At 42.2% G+C, this 20,253-nt stretch overlaps 1 protein-coding gene across 2 annotated transcripts; it reads right to left on the minus strand.

Moving 5' to 3' along the window:
- Window positions 1-946: 946 nt before the first annotated feature.
- Window positions 947-16,274, minus strand: TM4SF18 (transmembrane 4 L six family member 18). Of its 2 annotated transcripts, XM_014838554.3 has the most exons (6): window positions 15,894-16,274; window positions 15,615-15,808; window positions 11,772-11,861; window positions 6,411-6,553; window positions 2,464-2,644; window positions 947-1,699 (listed from the first exon to the last, which is right to left on the minus strand). In XM_014838554.3, the coding sequence occupies exons 2-6, from the start codon at window positions 15,789-15,791 to the stop codon at window positions 1,685-1,687; spliced, it is 606 nt and encodes a 201-aa protein (XP_014694040.2). In that variant the 5' UTR covers window positions 15,792-15,808; window positions 15,894-16,274; the 3' UTR covers window positions 947-1,684. The 2 variants fall into 2 exon arrangements, with proteins under 2 accessions (XP_014694040.2, XP_044610832.1); XM_044754897.2 differs by lacking the exon at window positions 11,772-11,861 and having other exon boundaries at window positions 15,894-16,102.
- Window positions 16,275-20,253: the final 3,979 nt, after the last annotated feature.

The following is a 20,253-nucleotide window of genomic DNA, read 5'->3' on the forward strand; positions in this document are numbered from 1 at the left end:
ACTCTCTGCATGTTGGCTTCCTTCCTCTTCCTCTGATTATTTTCCTGACAGCAATGCCTAGGTTGTTTCATTCTTGGTTTCCTGGCTCAAATTCTCAAGGAAGAGTGACCACCAAGCTCGTTTGGGCAGTAATTCACTCTCAGCTATTCAGAGGCCACTAGGGTGACAAAAGGCTGCCCACGGCTTCGGTGCCTGTTCCAGTTGTGTCGGCCAGGTCCAGGGCATGGGGGTCGTGTGGTACACAACATGGCTTGCTTTCAAGATGCTTGCTTGTAGACAGGGCAATTCCCCTTAAAGGAGGCCGTAAGCTGAGCAGGCACAAAGGAGGGAGGAATTTTCCAGACTACTGGCTCCTGCTGCCCAGCTTTGGCACAGAGTAGGTGTTGGCAGGGCATTGTTGACAGTGTCCACAGAGAAAAGCAATGGGGAAGGGGCAGAAATGTTAAGGCCCAGTGACTCTACAACGGAGACAGGTGCTCAGCAGAGCGATCACGGAGAGCAGAAGGGCCTGGCATGAATATCCAAAATTGTCTACTATGTCTACTTTGTGCTAGGCCCTATGGATGATGGGAAAATAGAAGACATGGTTGCTATCCTCAAGGATGTCGTGGTAAGTATAGGAAGAAAATTGATAAATGTTTTACTTAAAATTTTTTTATAAATACAAGTAGTGGTAACTCCACATGACACAGCTATCAACTGGTCAATGGTCACTTTCTCTCACCTATTGAGCATGTCCTCAACTGTTCATTTATTTCACGGCTACCTCTTGTAGGTGACCACACTCGTTAACAAGAGTGACAAAATAATGCCAAGAGCTCAGCTAAATTACATAAGTTTATATAAAACATTGTTTGGCTTATCTGTCTCACTGCTTCCTTCATTGAACATTGAAAGAAGTGTTATTTTGTGGCATTTATAGATACTCAAGACTGGAAAACATAGAAGAAACATATGCCTTTAGAGGTTGGAAAAACAGCAAAATTTTTTACTAGTAAAAATATGGGTTTTTAAAAAGTGTTTTAACAGTGAAACATAATAAAGAAAATTTGGAAAATATAAAAAAGTGGGAAGAAGGGTCACCTGTGGCTCAAATCAACGGCAGCTGACATTTTTGTGTAAATCCTTCTAGATTTAGTTTTTGTCCTATATTTTGATTATTTGGTGTTTCATTTGTTAGTTTTAGTTAAGCTTATACTGTAAACATAAATTTGTATTTTTTTCACACAGCAGTATTCATAATCTTTAAAACATCGTTTGCAATGACTGTATAATATTACCAGTAATGAACCAGTCTTTATTTAATCCTTCCACTAAAGTTAGACTTTTGAGGTATTTCTAATTTTCCAGAATATTAACTAATGTTGAAATATATGTATTTGTCTAAAGTTTTATCTTGTGTTCTTATTTCTTTCCATGGTTTAGATTATTGGCGATGAATTTGTCTGATCAAAGGGTATTAAGATTTTCTGAAGATCCTGACACATTACTTAGAAAAAAAATCTAAATGGAAGGGTGGGATAATTGGCATTTCCAGTGAGGACTGTAAATTTCACAAGTGGGAACAATAAACACCAAGAGGAGAAAGCACAGTAATTTGAATATTTCCCTCAAGTCTAGACAGTTGACATGAGACTTGGATAGATGGCCAAATCCTGATGATGGCAAACATTCCTGTCCTTATTCAAATGATTCCAGGCTATAAAAAAAGGAAAAACAAAGTGAGTAAAGTAGTACATTTGGATAGGTTAATGATCCGTAATCCAGGTAGCAACTTAAAGTTGTAGTTCACATTCAAAATATGATAGAATAGAAAAATATCTACTTGAAACTATGAAGAAAGGTATCATGCATTGTACGCTGTGAATAAGACACAAGATATCTTGTTCATGGTTTCTCTTCACTCTGGACTTGTTGGATAGGTTCAGGAATTTCAACCGTAACTAAAGTAACATCAGTATTTTAGATGAAGCAGAAGTAGTTTCAATAGGATAAGACCTATTTCCCTTCTTCAGAACCACTCATTAATGACTCAGTATAAAGAAGGATTATTAGTTGAATATAGCAGTATTCAAAAGAGAAATTATTTCAATGGGATAAGGTTGTGAGCCTTCAACTATTTTATTAATGGGGAAATTCTCAATAAATGCTAAGACTTCTTTTGCTTTGGGTTAATTCTACATAGAACACTGAAGTGGTGCTCATTCAAAACACTTGTGCTGCTTTCACCATTCAACACAGAATGCAGGTTTTACAATTATTCCATTGATTCAATCCACATAGACAAACCAACAGACACATTGGAATACGGAAAAAATTGAGATGTGAGAGCTTGAGTAAACATGAGGGCAATAGAAATGGCAAGAAATGATGGAGCTTGAAAAACCTTCCAACAAGATTCATTGAATCCTGGGCAGCAGAGGTAGAACGGAAGAGGTCTGGGCGCCAGTGGGGGTCTGTTACCTGGATGATGACTGAATAGGTTCCACACAGTATCTTGGATAACTGAATGACCACTCTGATGAGGCAGACGATCACTTGAAGCCCACTGAGAGCTATGAGAATGGAAAACAAAATGATATTCCACTCCACAACGTGTGCAGGTTCAAGGCACTGAATCCATAGGCTGGAATCTGTAAGGAAACTGAGAGAGGGAAACGGTCAACAAGACCTATGACCAAGCCTAAATACTTGGTCCAAGGAAGAAGGCTGCAGATATTTATATGTTTGGGAAATTACTGTATATGGTTAAAATACATATTATTAAATATGAATTAACATATTTTAAAAAATCATTCAGATACGTATATTGAACACGTAGTATGCGTAATACTGAGCTATGCTTATTATAAACATGGTGCCTGCCTCAGAGACAATTCTAATTCAGTTAGAAGGCAAGACACATACTGAAGACTTCAGTAGCAATGAAGGGCAGCACATGCCAATACCAAGAGAGGTAAGGATTGCCCATTCCCCAGGAGTCCAGAAGTCAGCCTGGGCTGTTGGGGACGAGGCTGAGTTTGCACTGGACATAAAACCATACAGGTGGCAAAACAGCAAGCAGAAAGGCTGCTAGATATTCCTAGCCTCCATCCCAAAGCTCTTTAGATCAGTGGTTCCCAAACTTGAGCACGCATCAGGATTATCTGGAGGGCTTGTGAAAATGCAGATTGCTGGGCACCACCCCAGAGTTTCTGACTCAGCAGGTCTAGACAGGACTCAGACTTTGCATTTCTCACTTCCCAGCTGATGGGTTTGCTGGTCTGGGGTGCACAGTGGGAGGACCCCTGCAGTAGAACGTTGCTGTTCTGCAGCTCTTTAGGAGATTCAGATTATGAGGTGGAAAAGTAAACAACGGAACAGTTCCATCAGTCTAGCAGAGAATGGCAAGAATCAAACCACTTCCCAGAAAATCGTAAAACCAACTGGATCCACCTGACTGACTTTTGCTTACTTCCAGGTCTGCCACGGCCATTAGCACTTCTCCTAAAGGTGACAGACAATCTGTTCAACGAAGTGGAAATGGAAAACTGGTCTCCTCAAAAAAAAAAAAAAAAAAAAATCCCCCAAACGAAAACAATCAAACCCATTTACAGGGCAGAGCTGTTTATAAATATCTTGTCAATAGCAAGATGCTTTTTCTCAAACAGCAATCCGGGCACCCGGCGTACCAGCCAAGAGCCCTGGGCATTGGCACCTGTGGCAGAAAGGGGTGAATTCTGCATTTTGGTGACCATCACCAGACCTCTTTCTTCTCTTTGTTTTTCTTTCCCTCCCCTCCATTTCTCTCCTATTACTTTCCATCCTCAACTCTCTCTTTTCTCCTTTTCTTTATTTCCTACTCTCTCTGCTTCAGGACACTCAGAGGCATTCTGAGAATTTCTTGATATTGCTAATGGCCCTTAGGTCTCAAGTGTTTCCCACTTGAACATGCAGTCATAACTCCTGGACGTGTAGGATCTTGGGCAAGAGACTTTACATCTCTGAGCTCAAGTCTTATCTGGACACGGGCCCTAGGGTTATTGTGAATAGTCAGTGAGAGGTATGTAAAAATGCCTTGGAAGCTGTTAAGCACAGTACGGTAATTTCCTGTTACCATTGCCCCAGACCTGCTTCCTACACCCTCATCCTCCTAACTCAGTCCCAGTCACCACGGAAGCTAATCCCTTCAAGATCCTCACTCTAGACTCTTCCCAGGACATGCTCTGCACAGATCATCCAACACTGTAAAGCAAGATGACTTGCAGGGTTTCTATTTTTCTCAAAGACTGTGGTACTATTCATTCTTCCTGTGGACCATAATTGCACTGGTGGGGTCTGGGAGGAATAGAGCAGCTTGCCCTGATGCCCACGCCCTCCACAACCTCCACAGACAGCTCTATCACAGAACTGACTTCACTGTGTTGTAATTCTATCTATATCTGTATCTGTGTCTATTTCCTCACCAAATTGTGTGCTCTGAGAGCATAGATTGTGATTTATTCGTCTCTGCATAACCAGGTCTAAGGACTAAGGCAGTGCCTGGCATGCTGCAAAGATCAACTAATGCTTGTTGAATGCAACTGATTCAGAGTCCTCACTGGCCACTATGCCAGCGACTGGACCTGCTGGCCACCTGGCAGATGGAAGACATGATGTGGCATAAAACATTATGAAGGTAATGAGATTAATAATAAAACCTAGCTTGTCTTGAGAATTGATTAAATCTAATTTGTGCATCACTTCCATTTAATCCTCAGTTCTCTGAGGCAGAAATGATTATTATCTCCATTCACAGAGGCTCAGAGATCCCCAGGGATCTGTCTAAGGTCACACAGTTTGCAAGTAGGAGACAGGTGACTTAAACCTGGATCTATAGGGCCTGTGCTCCAAGGTCATGTTTGCCCTGAGGCTTCCATCTCAGCAGAATGTTCCGTCAGGTCTGTGTGCACTCCTAGATGGAAGTGAGCCTGTGTAATATATCTGTGATTCTCTAGCACCTAGTCCAAGACTAGGACAGAGGAGGTACTCAGTAAACGTTGATTGAATAAATGTACAAATGAATAGCTGACCGTACAAGTTTAATATTAACACCTGCTGCGCCCAGAATTTGCCAAGCCTTGGAGACTTTTCTAGGAGAGCCGAGACAGCTTCCCTCCAAACAATGTTTCACCTCCAAACATTTTAATGAAGCTGGAAACAGGTGAATTCAAATATTAAGGGCAGCTTAAAGGAGGGATGGAGAGGCAGGTGGGCAGTCTGAGATTCTTGCACTGAAAGGGGGGGCCTCTTTGGTTTGGAGTGGGGAAAATTCCAGGGACTGATGGCATAAAAAAGGATTTCTATATTAGGTCCCCTTTCCAGAGCCCCTTCAATCCCACAGGAGTGTCTCCCCTAAGTGCTCAGAAAGACCTGGGGTTATTTTCTAGGTTCTCCTAACAGGAGGGAGAGCTCTGCTCACAGCAAGCGGCACCTTGTGGGAGTTTCAGAATAAAGGCAACAGTGGTCACAGAAGTAGCTCTGCATGCAGGCCTAGGTGAGCGTGTAAGGCCTCAAATAGATGAGGGCCTTGAACAATAAAATCCGTCATGGGGAGTTGAGGAGAAAATGCAGCTTCCCCAGGGAATGGTACAGACACCCCTCATTTTGTCCCATTAGAATTCTGAGCACAGGCCAGGTTCGGGGGAGAGTCGGTGGCTCTCTCCTGTGTCCCTATCTGGGCCCTGCTGCCTCTGCAGGTGCTGGTAGGCCAACAAGCCTGGCCCAGGGCCAGCGTGAGACGCTCTGTGATCCAGGATTGGGTCCTGCAACGTCTGACTGAACTACCAGGCTTCTGAGCAAGGCCCCTCCCCAGACTCTTCTTCCACATGCTGGATACGCTCCTTGCTCCTTCCACAAACTCCTGCACCTGGTCATGTCCCTGGACCTCAGGCTGCACTGTGCGGCTCACCCTGTGCCTCCTTCTCTCTCTGTAACCCCTGCTGGTATATCCCTGGGGGGCACCACCCAAGGGCGCTGTGATTCTTTCCCAACCACACCCTTTCACATCTATAAGAGACCACATGTCCAACTTGGCCACAAAGCAAGACTGACTTCCCAGAACCACTCAAGTCCCAGGCTCCAGCAGTTGCCAGACCACAACCACCATGAAGCTCTGCTCTAAAGTATGGGAGAAACACGTCTTTCATTTGGATAGCTCCATGACAGCCTCAAAATAATGAATGCACATGTCATTAAAAGACTGGAGAAAAAAACACCTAAACAAAGATCTGTGCCACCGCATACTGGTCTGGATATTAGCAAAGTAATAGGAAAATTCTGCACTAAGGTAGCCACATGGCAGCCCAGAGCGATGATGGAAAATGAGCAAGACCATGAAGCCAGGTGTTTCTGACTGTCCTGCCTCCTCGATCTGGGGAATTAGTTCTTACCGTCCCGCAGTGCCTTCAAAGGCGTACTCCCAGCCATGGAGGGTGCGGCAGTATGGGCCCTGGACCAGGCCCAGAGCAGATATGACCAGGCAGTATCCAGAGCAAGCAATTCCAAGGGCAGAGAAGATAATCGACAGCAGTGTCTAAATTAAACACGGAAGAAGTAGGTTAGTGCCGTAGAATGAGACAGGAGATTTTGTGGATAAATGATCAGACAGGTGCCTTCTCTACTCATCTGAGCCAGCTGTCCATCTAACTAATACCGAATGTCCGTGTAGAAATGGAAGCATTTAATCCAAACCCACCTGATCTCAAAAATAAGTTTTTAAATGACTTTTTGCTTGATATTCCACAGTGGAAACTAGTTAATTTACTAAATTTGTATTTTTCTGGAATTTTGATATCAAAATAATGATCACCTCTTACATAAGTGCAGTGAAGGGATCTGATCAATCAATCTATACTTATTGTTGAAGACTTTATTTTCTAGGTAGGGCGGGTTTGCTAAGAATCACAGCTATGCTCCCTGCTTTTCTCTTATGAAGACGATGTTTGGAGAGCTTCACAGACAGGAATGTGCAGGGAAATAGCAGGCGTTAGCCCAGATGGTCATATTTATATTCAAGTGAGGATGGGATTGATGGGGAAGAGGCTGTTTTCATTTGATGAGAGAGAACGAGCAATGTTCACTGGCAGATCCGTAGGAGCCGAGTTCTGAGAGTAAGTAGATCAGTTTGATGTAAGAGGGGTTCCTGCAGAGGAGCAGCAGAAGGAAAGTCCGCGAAGACCAGACTGACCCAGTGCTGCTGCTGGGAAAACAGGGCCGACAGGACACAATCCAGCCCTTGAGTTGCCTACAGTGAGCGCAGCTCGGCAGATCTGGGCGGAAGACGGCCTTGAATGCTGGGTCAAGGAGGCTGGACTCCATCCTGCAGGGCAAGTGGCTTCCCCCCATAACCCTCTATTAAAATTTTTTCAAATCTACAAAAAAGTTGCAAGTGTAGTACAATGAACCCCTAAACCTTTTGCCTAGACTCATCGTTCGTGACTATTTTCCCATTTTTGCTCTCTCTCTCTCCCTCTCTCTGTATGTATATGTATGTATGTGTGTGTGTGTATATATATATATTTACACATTTTTGTGGCTGAACCATTTGAAGTAGGCTGCAGACATTGTGATTTCTCACCCCTAGACACATCAGCACGTATCTCCCAAGAATAAAGACGTCCTATTATTCTCGAGCTGTTTTTCACTTTTTGGTACAGGATCCGAGGAAGGTTTATGCACAAGGTTATTCTGTAGATAATCTCTTTAGCTTCCTTTAATCTACACTAATCTCACTGCCTTTTTGTTTTTCAGGATATTAAGTTGTGTTTGAAGAATCCTAGCCAGCTGTCTTCTAGAATGTCCCACTTTCCAGCCTCTTCTGGTTGTTTCCTCCCCATTGGACTTGGGTTAAACATTTTGGCAAGAACACTTGCTTGGTGTGTGTACGCAGTGGGCCTCTCACTGATTTTGGTGACGTAGAGTTTGATCTCTTGGTTAAGGCGGTTTCCTTCAGATCTATAAACGTGTTTTCCACTTTACAACTAATAAGTAATTAGTGAGGTAATTCTTTGAGACTGTGTCGTATCCTGCTCCCTAAAGACATTCCACGTGGTGGATTTATCAGCCGGTGATGATCCTCATATCTGTTGATCACCAGTTCTCACAATAACGGTTGCATTGCACCACTTTTCCAATTCTATCATTTCTCCTGCCTTTATAAGTTATCATTTTTCTGCACAGAGCAACTTCCATTTCCCGTTTCTCTCTCCTCTGCCTCTCTCTTTCTGTATGACTGTAGACTCATGGATTTTCTAATTCAATGTGTTATAATTCATCATTATTATTATTCTTTTGAATGCTCAGATGGCCCAAATATGGCCAAGGGGAACATCCTTTCAAGTCAATTCCTGTGTCCTTTGACATATCCTTATCATTCTTTGAACACTTCCTTGCTTCCTGGCCCAAGATGTCCCAAGTTCATTTTGAATTTATGCTGCCTTAGACCTAGAATAAACTATTTTTCCCCCAAACCATGCAATTGGTTTTTGAACAAGGAAGGGATATGACCAATAATTGATTTTGGAAGATTGCTCTGGCAGTGGCGGCATACCAGCTGGAAGTGAGAGAACCCAAAAATAAGGATTCCAAGTGGAGACAACTTCAAGTTGAGAGGACAAAGAGTTGGAGGAAAGGACATTAAGGAGGAAATGAACGCCTGGAAATGGACTGAAAGAAAAATTCTGGAGTTTGGGACTTGGATGTAAAGGAGACAGAATAGGGATGTCAAGAAGGGTAGTTGAGTTTGGGAGAAAAGTTGTTAGTTTTAGAAATGTTGATTTCAAGTGAGAGTAGCACGGCCACACAGAAACATACAATAGCCAGTTGATGATAAATTCAAAAGCTGAGACCAGAAAAAAGAACAACAAACTTGTGATTTTAGGGATAAAAGATACCTGAAATTATATTTCTCATACTGATTTTAATGGTTTTGCCCCATCACAAGGTGAGATAAACAGAGCTACTTTTTTTTTTTTTTACAGTGGATTACTGTTAGTTATACTTTATAAAGAAAATTTACCTATTCACCAATGCCATCTTTGCAAAAGGAGGAAGGATATTTTGAAAAGATTAAGCTCATTCTTCACCAAATTTACTCTTAAGCAGTTCACTGGAAATATCAGTGAAGAATTCATTCATTTCGGGAAATTGGCAATCATGGCGCAACATACACATATGTGCACAGACACAAATTAACGTGCAGCGTGTGATAGAGATCATTGCACAAGCCAGGGAAGTCTCAAAAGAAAATGGGAATGAGAATCTCTCTGAGTCACAGTTTCAACTCTTACTTCCCCTAGCTCAAAGCCCTCAGTTTTGCCAATTCCTCACGAATTTACTGTTTCTTTATCTAAAAGGTGTAGAAGCTTGCTGCTCTGGTCACTTCCTCAGGTCTTCATTCTTACGCGAACTCTCCCAAGTACGTATAAAAATTCAATAAAATTTTTATGCTTTTTTTCCTAATTGTTTTACGTCACTTTAATTTTCAGACCCAGCCAGGGACCCTAAGAAGGTCAAACTTTCCCCCGACTAAAAAGTGAATCTTGGGGCCAGCCCCGTGGCGTGGTGGCTAAATTCTGTGTGTTCTGCTTCCGTGGCCCGGGTTTGCAGGTTTGGATCCCAGCGTGCACCTATACCACTTGTCAGCCATGGTGTGGCGCTGACCCAGGTATAAAGTGGAGGATGATTGGCAGGGATGTTAGCTCAGGGCTAATCTTCCTCAGGAAAAAAAAAGTGAATCTTGGGTGACCTCAATTTCCGTTTCAAAGCTTCAGAAGTTACAAACTGGTGCAGACTCAAATTTGGCCTGAAAGATGTGCTTTATTTAGTTTAAATGTGAATTAATTGCCAATATTTTATAGTTGAGAAGTTTTACACAAAAATCTGTATTTCTACTTTTTATTGAAAACTGAGAATTCTTGCTCAATTTCATTATGGTGACAAATGCCTGGTCTTGGGTAACAGCTCCCTCCCTTCCTTAAATGGAAATTTTGCTCTGATGCCTACCCTACTCACTTTTTTCATTTCCATCAGGCATTTGGCTTCTGGGAGCACATGAGTAGTGACCCCTATTCCAGAGCCTACTTTGAAAGAGCCAAGCAGGAAATCCAAGTAATCCTCTTTCCCTTCCTCCTGTTCTTCCCATTGAGATGTCAGTCATCTCATTCAATATTGACTCCTGTTCAGACTCTAGACTATTTCTAGCATCCATTTGCACTGGAGATGCTAATAGTGAGTTAAGGCAAAATTGAACATGCTGAATTTTATTGGCACATACATTTGTTTTCTAGAAATTCCCGGAGTTTCATAGCTTAAAGTTTACCTGAATCCATTGTAATTTACCTAGGCAATTTTGAAAGCAGCTACTGGGGGATGTCTGAGTTGATTGGTTAAGAAAACACACATATACACCCACACACACAGTGTATTTCAATTTTTCAATTCTTCTCCACTGGGGCATAGTGCTAAATTAAGCAACTAATTTAGTCTGCCAAAGGTATCAGTCCAAGGAAGCTAGCCATGACATCTTGGCTGCACATGAAAATCTGGCTGCACCAAGACCAACGATGTCAGAGCATCTGGGGGTGGGATTCCAGCTCCCAGCTCCCAGATGCCTGCACTGTGCAGCAGAGTTCCGAACGCCTACCAACCGCGGGCAAAGCTCCTCCTAGTTAATAAATCACATGATCTCTTTGAGCTACGGTTGACCCTCATATGAAAGAAGAGTAACAATGATCTAATTCACCCGGTAAATGTGGAAGAACTGTAAAGCGCTATGCAGGTGCGAATAAACAATGATGACAAGGAGGAGAACGGTGGTAATGTGGCACCGGGCGCCTGCCTGTTGAGCACTGACTTAGAAAATCTGGTTCTGTTATTCTCTCTTGACTCTATTTTAACCATCTTTAAAGTTCCAATTTGAAAAATGTACATCACATATACCCAGTGACATGGATGAATCTAAAAACCATTACGCTGGGGCAGGCCCCGTGGCCAAGTGGTTAGGTTCACATGCTCCACTTCAGCAGCCCAGGATTTCCCTCGTTCAGATCCTGGGTGTGGACATGCCACCACTCATCAGGCCATGCTGAGGCGGTGTCCCACATAGCACAACCAGAAGGACCTACAAGTAGAATATACAACTATGTACTAGAGGGCTTTGGGGAGGAGAAGAAGATTCGCAATAGATGTTAGATCGGGTGCCAATCTTTAAAAAAATAAAAACCACTTTGCTGTGTGAAAGAAGCCAGATACAAAAAACAAATCCTCTATGATTATGTTGATATAAAATACAAACTAATCTATAACGACAGACACAGATCAAAGATTAACCTTTTGGCAGCGATGGGAATGTTCTGTACCTTGATTGTGATGATGATTTCATGGGTGTATTCAACAGTCAAAACTCATGGAATTGTAGACTTTTAATGAATGCCATTTTTTGTACATAAATTAGTCCTCAATATGGTAGATAACGGAAAAAAATAGACTCACAGTCCCCCAGTTAGGAAAAGGCGGTGTTATTTTCTAATTTCCTGTATCCTTAAATCCTGAATTTCCGGAAGAACGTCAGCAGAACAAAGATGGAGGAGAGACTGTAAACAAAGTGGGAGATAGTTTTTGGAGTAAATTCTTGGGCTCTGAACGAAAGGATCGTGATGAGGCTATGAGAGTATCAATATTTTTGTGTTTCTGGGTGACAGAGAAGAAAGCTAGAGCCCACTCAACCATCCTCACAAAACTCTCTCTCTTACCATGTATTTTTTGCTGCAGTTTTCACTCTGGCAACACTTACAGTTGTTATTATTCTCCAGTACAAGAAGAACTGCGGCTACTATAAGCATCTATAGCAGGGAAGAGAGAAAATATCAGAAATGGAATACCAGTTTACATTCATGCTCACAATCGGACCACAGGATTTGGTGCACAGGCTCAGGGTCAAGTAGACCTGGGTTCGAACCCCAGCGCTGCCATTTTTTAGCTGCATGAAATTGAGAGTCTTTCCTGTAAAATGGTGTTGAGAGCTCACCTCAATGGGTCCTTATGAGCTTTGCATGTAAAAATTTGAACACAGTGTTTGATTCCTAGTAAGTGATTGATAAATGTTGGCTATTATTATCGTGGCTGTCAGTCATCAAAAGCTAATGATCAATGAAGAGTAAATGGTATGGACATGGGAACCACCCTGCAGCCAGCTGCCATTTCTCGCTGACTCCACTGTGGACAGCAAAGGAAAGTCATTCACCAGACTATGCGGTTTGCCAGCCGCTCTCCATTGACTGCCATCTGGGAATGGAGGCAACAGGCACAGTTAAGGTGAAACTACATCTCTTAATTCAAAGCAAAGTAAGTCCAATTTCCCCATGCATTCAAGCCATCTCAGGTTCAAAATTTTGAGTGTTTTTTCTGTATCAAGCCAACAAACTGGGAGAATTCACCGTATTCTACTTCCCTTTCTTGGTATCCTAGGCAAAGGGCTCAAGTTCTGGAAAGAACATGGATTTGTTGAATATTATAATTCCTGGTTGGGGCAGGTATGGACTATGAATTGCTTCTGGCAAATTCTCCACCTGTCCTTTACTCCCACTGTTCAGTGCTGAATCTTGAAGCTGAGTTCATTGTTATTTTACTGTTTATAGTTAATAGTCCCAGTTTCCAAATTCCTTCGGCCTTCATTTATTTATTTATCCATTTAATTATTTATCTACATTCCTCTCCTTTCTTCCAAAAGGATTTGATGCAGTAACAATAATGTTTTTCAAGAATCCTAGGGGCCAGCCTTATGGCGTAGTAGTTAAGTTTGCACGCCCTGCTTCAGCAGCCCAGGGTTCGTGGGTTCAGATTCCAGGCACAGACCTACACACTGTTCATCAAGCCATGCTGTGGCAACATCCCACATACAAAATAGAGGAAGATGGGCACAGATGTTAGCTCAGGGACAATCTTCCTCACAAAGAAAAATAAATAAATAAAAAATTTAAAAAAGAATCCTAGACAATGAAAAATAGAGAACAGATTCTCTCCTGAATGTTTTATTTTACATGGAATTTAAACTCAAGAATCCTATATTCCCCTCCTTTCAACACAATTGATTATTATGGATTTTAATAGATTCTGGTTTAACCTTACTAATGCTTTGCACTCCTCCATATTAACATGTGTCCAGTATTTTCTCCATAAGCATCTTTGCGGTAGGCATCTTTGTCACAAGCATTTTTGATGCATAATTAATTGACAATGAAGCAATTTTGCCATAAAAGTTTAAATAACAAAAAAATAAAAGAGAGACATTAAGAAAGACATAATGAATCATGAAAAAGCAATAACAAAATTAAAAAGACTTGCTTGTAAAATACAAAATATTCGAATACATTTAAAATGTGTGTAGATTCATAATACTGCACAAATAACTCATTTTATTTTGTGGGTTGTACCTAAGCAGTTGTCTTCGAAGTCTTGTCCATAGTATTATACATTATATTTTTTGTGGATTTGTCTCCTCGTTTGGCATCCACTGTGCTTTTTCTTTTTTGCTAAAATTTCTTCCTTTACTACGAGAGGTATCATTCTCCAAATGCTAGGATGCGTATTTGTAACTGAGTTTTGCATTACACTGTGAAAGCCGTCTACGCTTTTGTTTGTTCTTGGCATATTTTCACATATTTGTCATAAAAATTAGGATACCATATAAAAATGGAGTCAAACCCAACTGATAACCAGTTATATTATCTTTTATGGCAAAATTGACTTATGGACAATCGGTTATGCGGCAAAAATGTTTGTGGCAAAAATGCTTGGAACAAAGATGTCTGTGGCAATGATGCTTACGGTGAAGGTACCTGGAACCTGTTCCAATCGCACATTGAGGGAACGATGGCAAGGCACAGGAAAGCAGGTGCAGTAACTGGCTTCATTATAATACTGGTAGAAATACTTAGATGTAGACCCTGGAGGCCAGTGTCAAAAGAGAAACACAGGCATAGCCTGAGTTGAAAGAGAAATTCCTTTCTTCTTTTTTGTCAAATTTAACTGCAATACAAAGGGCCCACGAATAATGGAGGAAAATTGCCATAATTCCACCACACTCACATATTTTCTGTATTTGTCCCTGGTGCTGTCCCACATGTGTATATTTTGCATAGTTAAAATCACAGTTTATTCACAGTTTTCTTGTATCTCTTTTAATGTAACACAAAATATTCATTTTCCACGTTGTTACATCTTCATAATTATACTTTTCATCACTGTATGAAGGGAATGTGCCATAATTTATTTGGCCACCTCTGAGCTAGAGCGCTTCCAGTTGTTTACTACTATAAATGGTGCTGCCACAAACACCTGGGCATACGTCTCCGTCCTTATTTTGGATTATTTTCTCAGAATGAACACTCAGATTTAGGATTACAGAGTCAAAAGACATAAACATTTTCATGGATTTTAATATATCATTTCAGAATCTTCTCCAAAAAGCTTGCATTTGTTTATAGAACTGCCACCAACATTCATTATGTACCTATCACATAGCAGCTTCAATAGCGTTGAGTATTAACATTTTAAAGTTTGCTAAAATATATGCAAAATGGAAACTGCTTTCCAACATAACTTTTCAAATATTATAATAATTAAACACCCACAAAGATATAAAGATTTACTAAAACGGATTTTCTTTTGCATTGTTGGTGGCGTAGTGAGCTTACAGCGCACAATGTGCTGTTTTTAGAAATGCTCAGATCAGGAAAAGTGTCTTTTCCTCTGAACTGCTGACATGATTCATTATCTGTTTGTCTTTAAAGAGCACAAATTCATTAGGAAAACATTCATGCATTCTTATTGTGGATAATTTGATTTAGTTTTCAAAAACATCCTCCTTTACTCGGGGTGTGATGTCAAACTATTTAATGACGATACGGCCCATCCTTCAACAAGTATTTGTAATCACAGTAGTCACTGGCTGCCTGCTACGTGTTGGTCTCTGTCCTGGGCACTTCACACATGAGATTTTATTTAATCCCCACAATTACCCTGAAAAGTTATTGTCATTATTTCCATCTTTCACATGAGGACGCTGAGGCTCAAAGACCGAGTAACTTGCTCAAGGTCTCATGGCACAAATGACAGAGCTTAGATCTGAACTCAAGGCTGTCTGAATCTCCAAGTCTCTGCTTTTTCCACGCTATCTTAACACCCCTCTGAGCTAGAGAAATGGGGAGCGCAGACCGAAAATCGGTTCTAGAAAAGACCAATGCCTCTGGAGATTACATAGCTTAAACTGACACACAGCCTTCCTGAGGACATGATACTTCTACAGGCCAGTGTCCTGTACACTGAAACGGAAGTCTGTACAGTGAAAATACAAACTTTGACTAGAATAAATTTTCCGCATCGCTGAAGCCGCATAAATGAGCAGCTCACCGAAAACGAAGCTACTCTCCAAGTCCTAGCGGACACCAGCTCCTCTACCCCGACCCGTCTTCCAAACCTCAGACCCAGGGTTAGTAGAATGCTTTTTCCATTATTCATCATTTGTAGTAGGAACAAGGCAGTTCTTTCTAAAAACTCCCCCTTCTACGATCCCAAGTCTCTGAAGTCACACTTACCATGACACCTGAGAAACAGATTCCTTCAAAGTACCACACGTAGTTGGTGAGCTTATTGCTGGATGCATAGGAAGTTTGCCCATTGGGGAAATACAGTAATATGTTCACAGTTATACTCCAGAGAGCGAGCGGAATCAGCAGACCACTCAGGCAACCTCCACATTTCCGAGACCCCATTCCACCTCGCTCAGAACCTGCAGGAGATTTCAAGAGCGCAGAATTACGCGAAGCTTGGTTTTCTTCCTACCTGCCCTTTTTTTTTTTTTTGAGATTACCTACCACTTTCTGGGTCAGAGCCCTTTACTTCATATTCATGAGGAGCCAGGACTCGGACAGAACTGCCGCCCACAATCTCTCAGTGTGGAAGAGTGGTTTACTGTTTGGAGAACAATAGACGATGATCGACAGCTGAAGAGCTGAGCTGGTCTTCATCCTGTGCCAAAGGAATGCGGTGTTTTTAAAATAAGTCATTTTCCTCTGGATTGGAGCACTAAAGACTTAACCCTGAGCGTGTTTTAAGAAGGAAGTTGGGGTGGGGGTTGGAATTAAGTCTGGCAAATTTCATCCAACAGCGGGTAGGAAGCTAAAGAGAAAACTACCAAGAGAGTCTATACCAGACGTGGCGTGCGGCATGTTGGCTCAGATATCCTGACTTTATCTGTCTTTTATTCAGTGGTCTTTATTGTGTGCTCACTGTTCACCAAGCATTGTTCAAACTGCAGGGGGCACAAGAAGGACAAGAAAAGGGACAGACTGGTGGGTGAGAAAAAGGGGACATCACAGTTGGTGAGTTTATTGTGACAAGACTAGTACAGCTTTCCTTCCAAGAGTTCAAATCTGTTATCTCCACCTCTTCGAAAAATAATAACAGCAATAAACTCATATCTTTCTAACTGCTTAGGAAAAGGAGGTAAGAGAAGTTGGGTAATTTGATTCACCCTAAATTTAAAGAGCCACGGATCCCTTCTAAATATGATGACATGAGGAGAGGGTTATGGGAGGGAATCTTGGCACTGACATGTTAAAGATGATGTAGACAGTGATGGTAAAGATTCAGGCTGCCTGACCTCATTGCCACTCCTTTCTACGGGTAACCTCAGAACCCTGCTTGACTGTCTTGGGTCTCAACTTCCTCAGCTGTGAAATGGGAATTAAAAAATGGTACCCTCCCCAGAAGGATAATGTGAGGGTTCAACAAGATAATGCACACAAAGCACGGTGTCAGTGATATAGAAGGAGTCGGCAATAAACGGGAGCCATCAGTAAAAACAGAAAGGGCAATTACAAGAACATAATTGTCAAAATAGTGCAGAGGTCAGGAGTTAAGTCTGCTTGTTTACTCCTCTTGGTACCCTGTATCATGAACTCTTAAAATGTTTATCCTAGAAGTATTTATATTTAATTTGTTGTTGTCCTCCAGAAAGTATTAATACTCCATGACATATACACTTTTAACACAAGAGAATAAAAACATATTTTTAGAGGGGCCGGCCCAGTGGCGCAGCAGTTAAGTTCACACTTTCTGCTTCAGTAGGCCAGGGTTCGCCGGTTTGGATCTTGGGTGCGGGCATGACACCGCTTGGCAAGCCATGCTGTGTTAGGCGTCCCACATATAAAGTAGAGGAAGATGGGCACGGATGTTAGCTCAGGGCCAGTCTTTCTCAGCAAAAAGAGGAGGATTGGCAGCAGTTAGCTTAGGGCTAATCTTCCTTAAAAAAATAAATAAATAAATAAAAATGTATTTTTACATAAATAATTTTAAATTGTGTTACTCTTATACTTTTTTTTAAATTGAGATGCTTGGAGATGTTTTTGGATCTAACCTAAACAAACTTGGAAACTAGCAGTCTTGTACTATGATGGGTTCCAAAGAGGCTTCCTGGCATCCCCTGGTGGAGGTGTTTTTTTTTTTTCTCTAGTGTTTTTAAGCAAAATACATCAACTGAGTCTGGTCATTAGATTTTTTTTCCATGGACATAGAAGCAAACTAAAATCATCTTTACCGGAGCACTTGGAATGATGGGGAGAACAACAACATTTTTGGTTGAGTATTTATTGAGCACCTCCTGTGTGCCTGACACTATCCTAAGAGCTGAGGAGAGAGCAGTGAACAAGACAGTCCGAAGCTCTTGCCCTCACAGAACTTACATTCTACCATAGAGGGGACTCCCAGTAAAAAGATACTTCAGGAAAACAGAGAACTCCTCAGGCAGTGATACATGTGGCTGGGAACGCCAGAGAATGGGGGTGGGGATGTCACTTCAAACACGGTGGTCAGGGAAGACCTTACTGTAAGGTGACATTGGAGCAAAGATCTGACAGAAGTAGAGGGGGTGAGCCAAGCAGAGGACTTGGGGGAAAGCATTCTAGGCAGGGAGAACAGCAAGTGTGCAAAAGCCCTGGGGTAGAAGCAAAGCCCAGCGAGGAGACCACTGTGGCTGGAGCCAAGCGAGGGAGGGGAAGAGTAGGAATAGCCAAGATTAGTTTTGAGTAGAAAAATGACTTGATATGTTCAAAGGCTCACTCTGGCTGTTGTGTTGTGAATAGATTGTAAAGGGTCAAAGAGAGGAGATGAGTTCTGAAGCCATTTCAACAATCCAGTCTTACCACGGATGATAAGGGCTCAGACAGTAACGGCACAGATGGTGAGAAAGGCTGGATTCTGTATATATTTTGAACATAGATCCAGTAGTGCTTGGTGACAGATTGACTTGGGTGTAAGAGACAGAGAGGAGTCAAAGATGACTGCACGGCTTGGGGCCGGAGCAACTGGAAGACTGATGCGTCAGTAACTGAAATGAGCAAAACAGCAAGTTGAGCAGGTTTGGGAGCGGGAAGAGGAGGTGGTCGGTTTCAGGCATCCCAAGTCTTGAGAGACCTATTAGAAATCCAACAGGAAGCACCACTTAGGCAGCGTGTGTACAAATATGAATTTCGGGGAAGAGGTCTGGGGTGGAGTATCTGAGAGCTGTCATAATGTTATGAATGGTATTTAAATCCATGAAACACTATAGCAATGAGTGTAGATAGAAAAGTTACCCAAGGACTAAATCCCAGGCAGTTCAATGAATTAAATTTGGGGACATGATGGGGAGCCAGCAAAGGAGACTGAGAAGTGGCCAGTGAGTTAGGAGAAAAAGCAGCAGCTCATCTTGGAAGTCAAGTTTCTAGTTGCGGAGGAAGCGATCAACTGAGTCAAATGCTGCCTATAGAGCAAGTGATATGGGAGGACTGAGAATTGATGATCGGGTTTAGCATTGTGGAGTCCACTAATAACCTTGATAAGAGGATCTTTAGTGGTGGGATAGACATGAGAGTCCAACTGGAGTGGGTTCATGAGAAGAACGGGAAGAGAGGAACTGGAAGCAGAAGAGGTAACTCTTCTGGAGAATTTTGCTGGGAAGGAGAGCAGGGAAATGGGGCAGTAGCTGGAAGGAAAGTGGGAGTCAAGGGAAAAAATTCAATGGGAAAAATTATAGCATGTTTGTATACTGATGGGAATGGTCTTGTTGGAGGATGAGTCAGAGGAGGTGGGGATTGACAATGTAAGACGGAGAGGGAAGAATTGCTGAAGCTGCAGAGTCCTTGAGTAACTGAGAAGGGATGGAAGTAGGTTCACAGGTGGAGGAGCTGGCTTAGCAGCATGGGCAGTTCAGTCCTAGTAACAGAAAGGAAGACAAAGCGTATGGAATTGGAGGCAGTGGGGAACTTCTAGTTGCCTCTGTTTTCTCAGTGAAACAGCTGGCAGGTTTATCAGCTGAGAATGAGGATAGGGAGAGGATGTTTAGAGGTTTGGAAGGAGAGGAGAAAGGATGTAACAGTTGCCTAGGAAAGTAGGGTGGCGAATGGTCTAGAGAAACATGGCAGAATTACTAGCAGGCACTGAAGGTCCTCTTGAGGTCATGGATTTATAGTAAGACTAGGCAGCACGGTTGAATGTTTTTCCTAGTGTCGTTCAACTGCAGAGGTGTGGGCAGAGAGCAGTGAGAAAGCTGGACTCAACCAGGATTGGGACTTTGTCAGGCAAGTACCATAAAGAGACTGGCAAAGGAATCAAGAACTTAGGTAAGAGACTGATTATAATGGTGGACTGTGGAACTTAACCTGAGTAAGAACACAAGAGAACGTGAGGAACAGTTAAAAAGGGCTGGATCTGTAGATTGTGTGTCCCAGTGTGGCTGAAGAATTGTTGGCTTTGGATAGCAGAGAGAGAGAGCTGGAAAGATCAGAGGTAGTGATTGAGAAGTGGGCTGCTGGAATTTGAGATTAAGATGTTTCAGGAATTGGTGACGACAAAGTCTAGAGGTGTGTTATGGGTTGAATTGTCTCCTCAAAAATCCATATGTTGAAGCCCAGATCCCCACAACCTCAGGCTGTGACTGTATTTGCAGATAGGGCCTTTAAAGAGGTGATTAAGTTAAAGTGAGGCTGGTAGGGTAGGCCCTGACCCAATCTGACCGGTGTCCTTATAAAGAAGAGGGAATTGGAAGACACAGAGAGATACCAGGGGTGCCTGTACACAGAGAAAAGACCCTAGGAAGACACCACAAGAAAGCAGCCATCTGCAAGCCAAGGAGAGAGGTCTCAGGAGAAACCAAACCTGCTGACACCTTGATGTTGGAGTTCTAGCTTCTGTTAC

The sequence above is a fragment of the Equus asinus genome, chromosome 21 (assembly GCF_041296235.1).
Source record: "Equus asinus isolate D_3611 breed Donkey chromosome 21, EquAss-T2T_v2, whole genome shotgun sequence".
Lineage (NCBI taxonomy): Eukaryota > Metazoa > Chordata > Mammalia > Perissodactyla > Equidae > Equus > Equus asinus.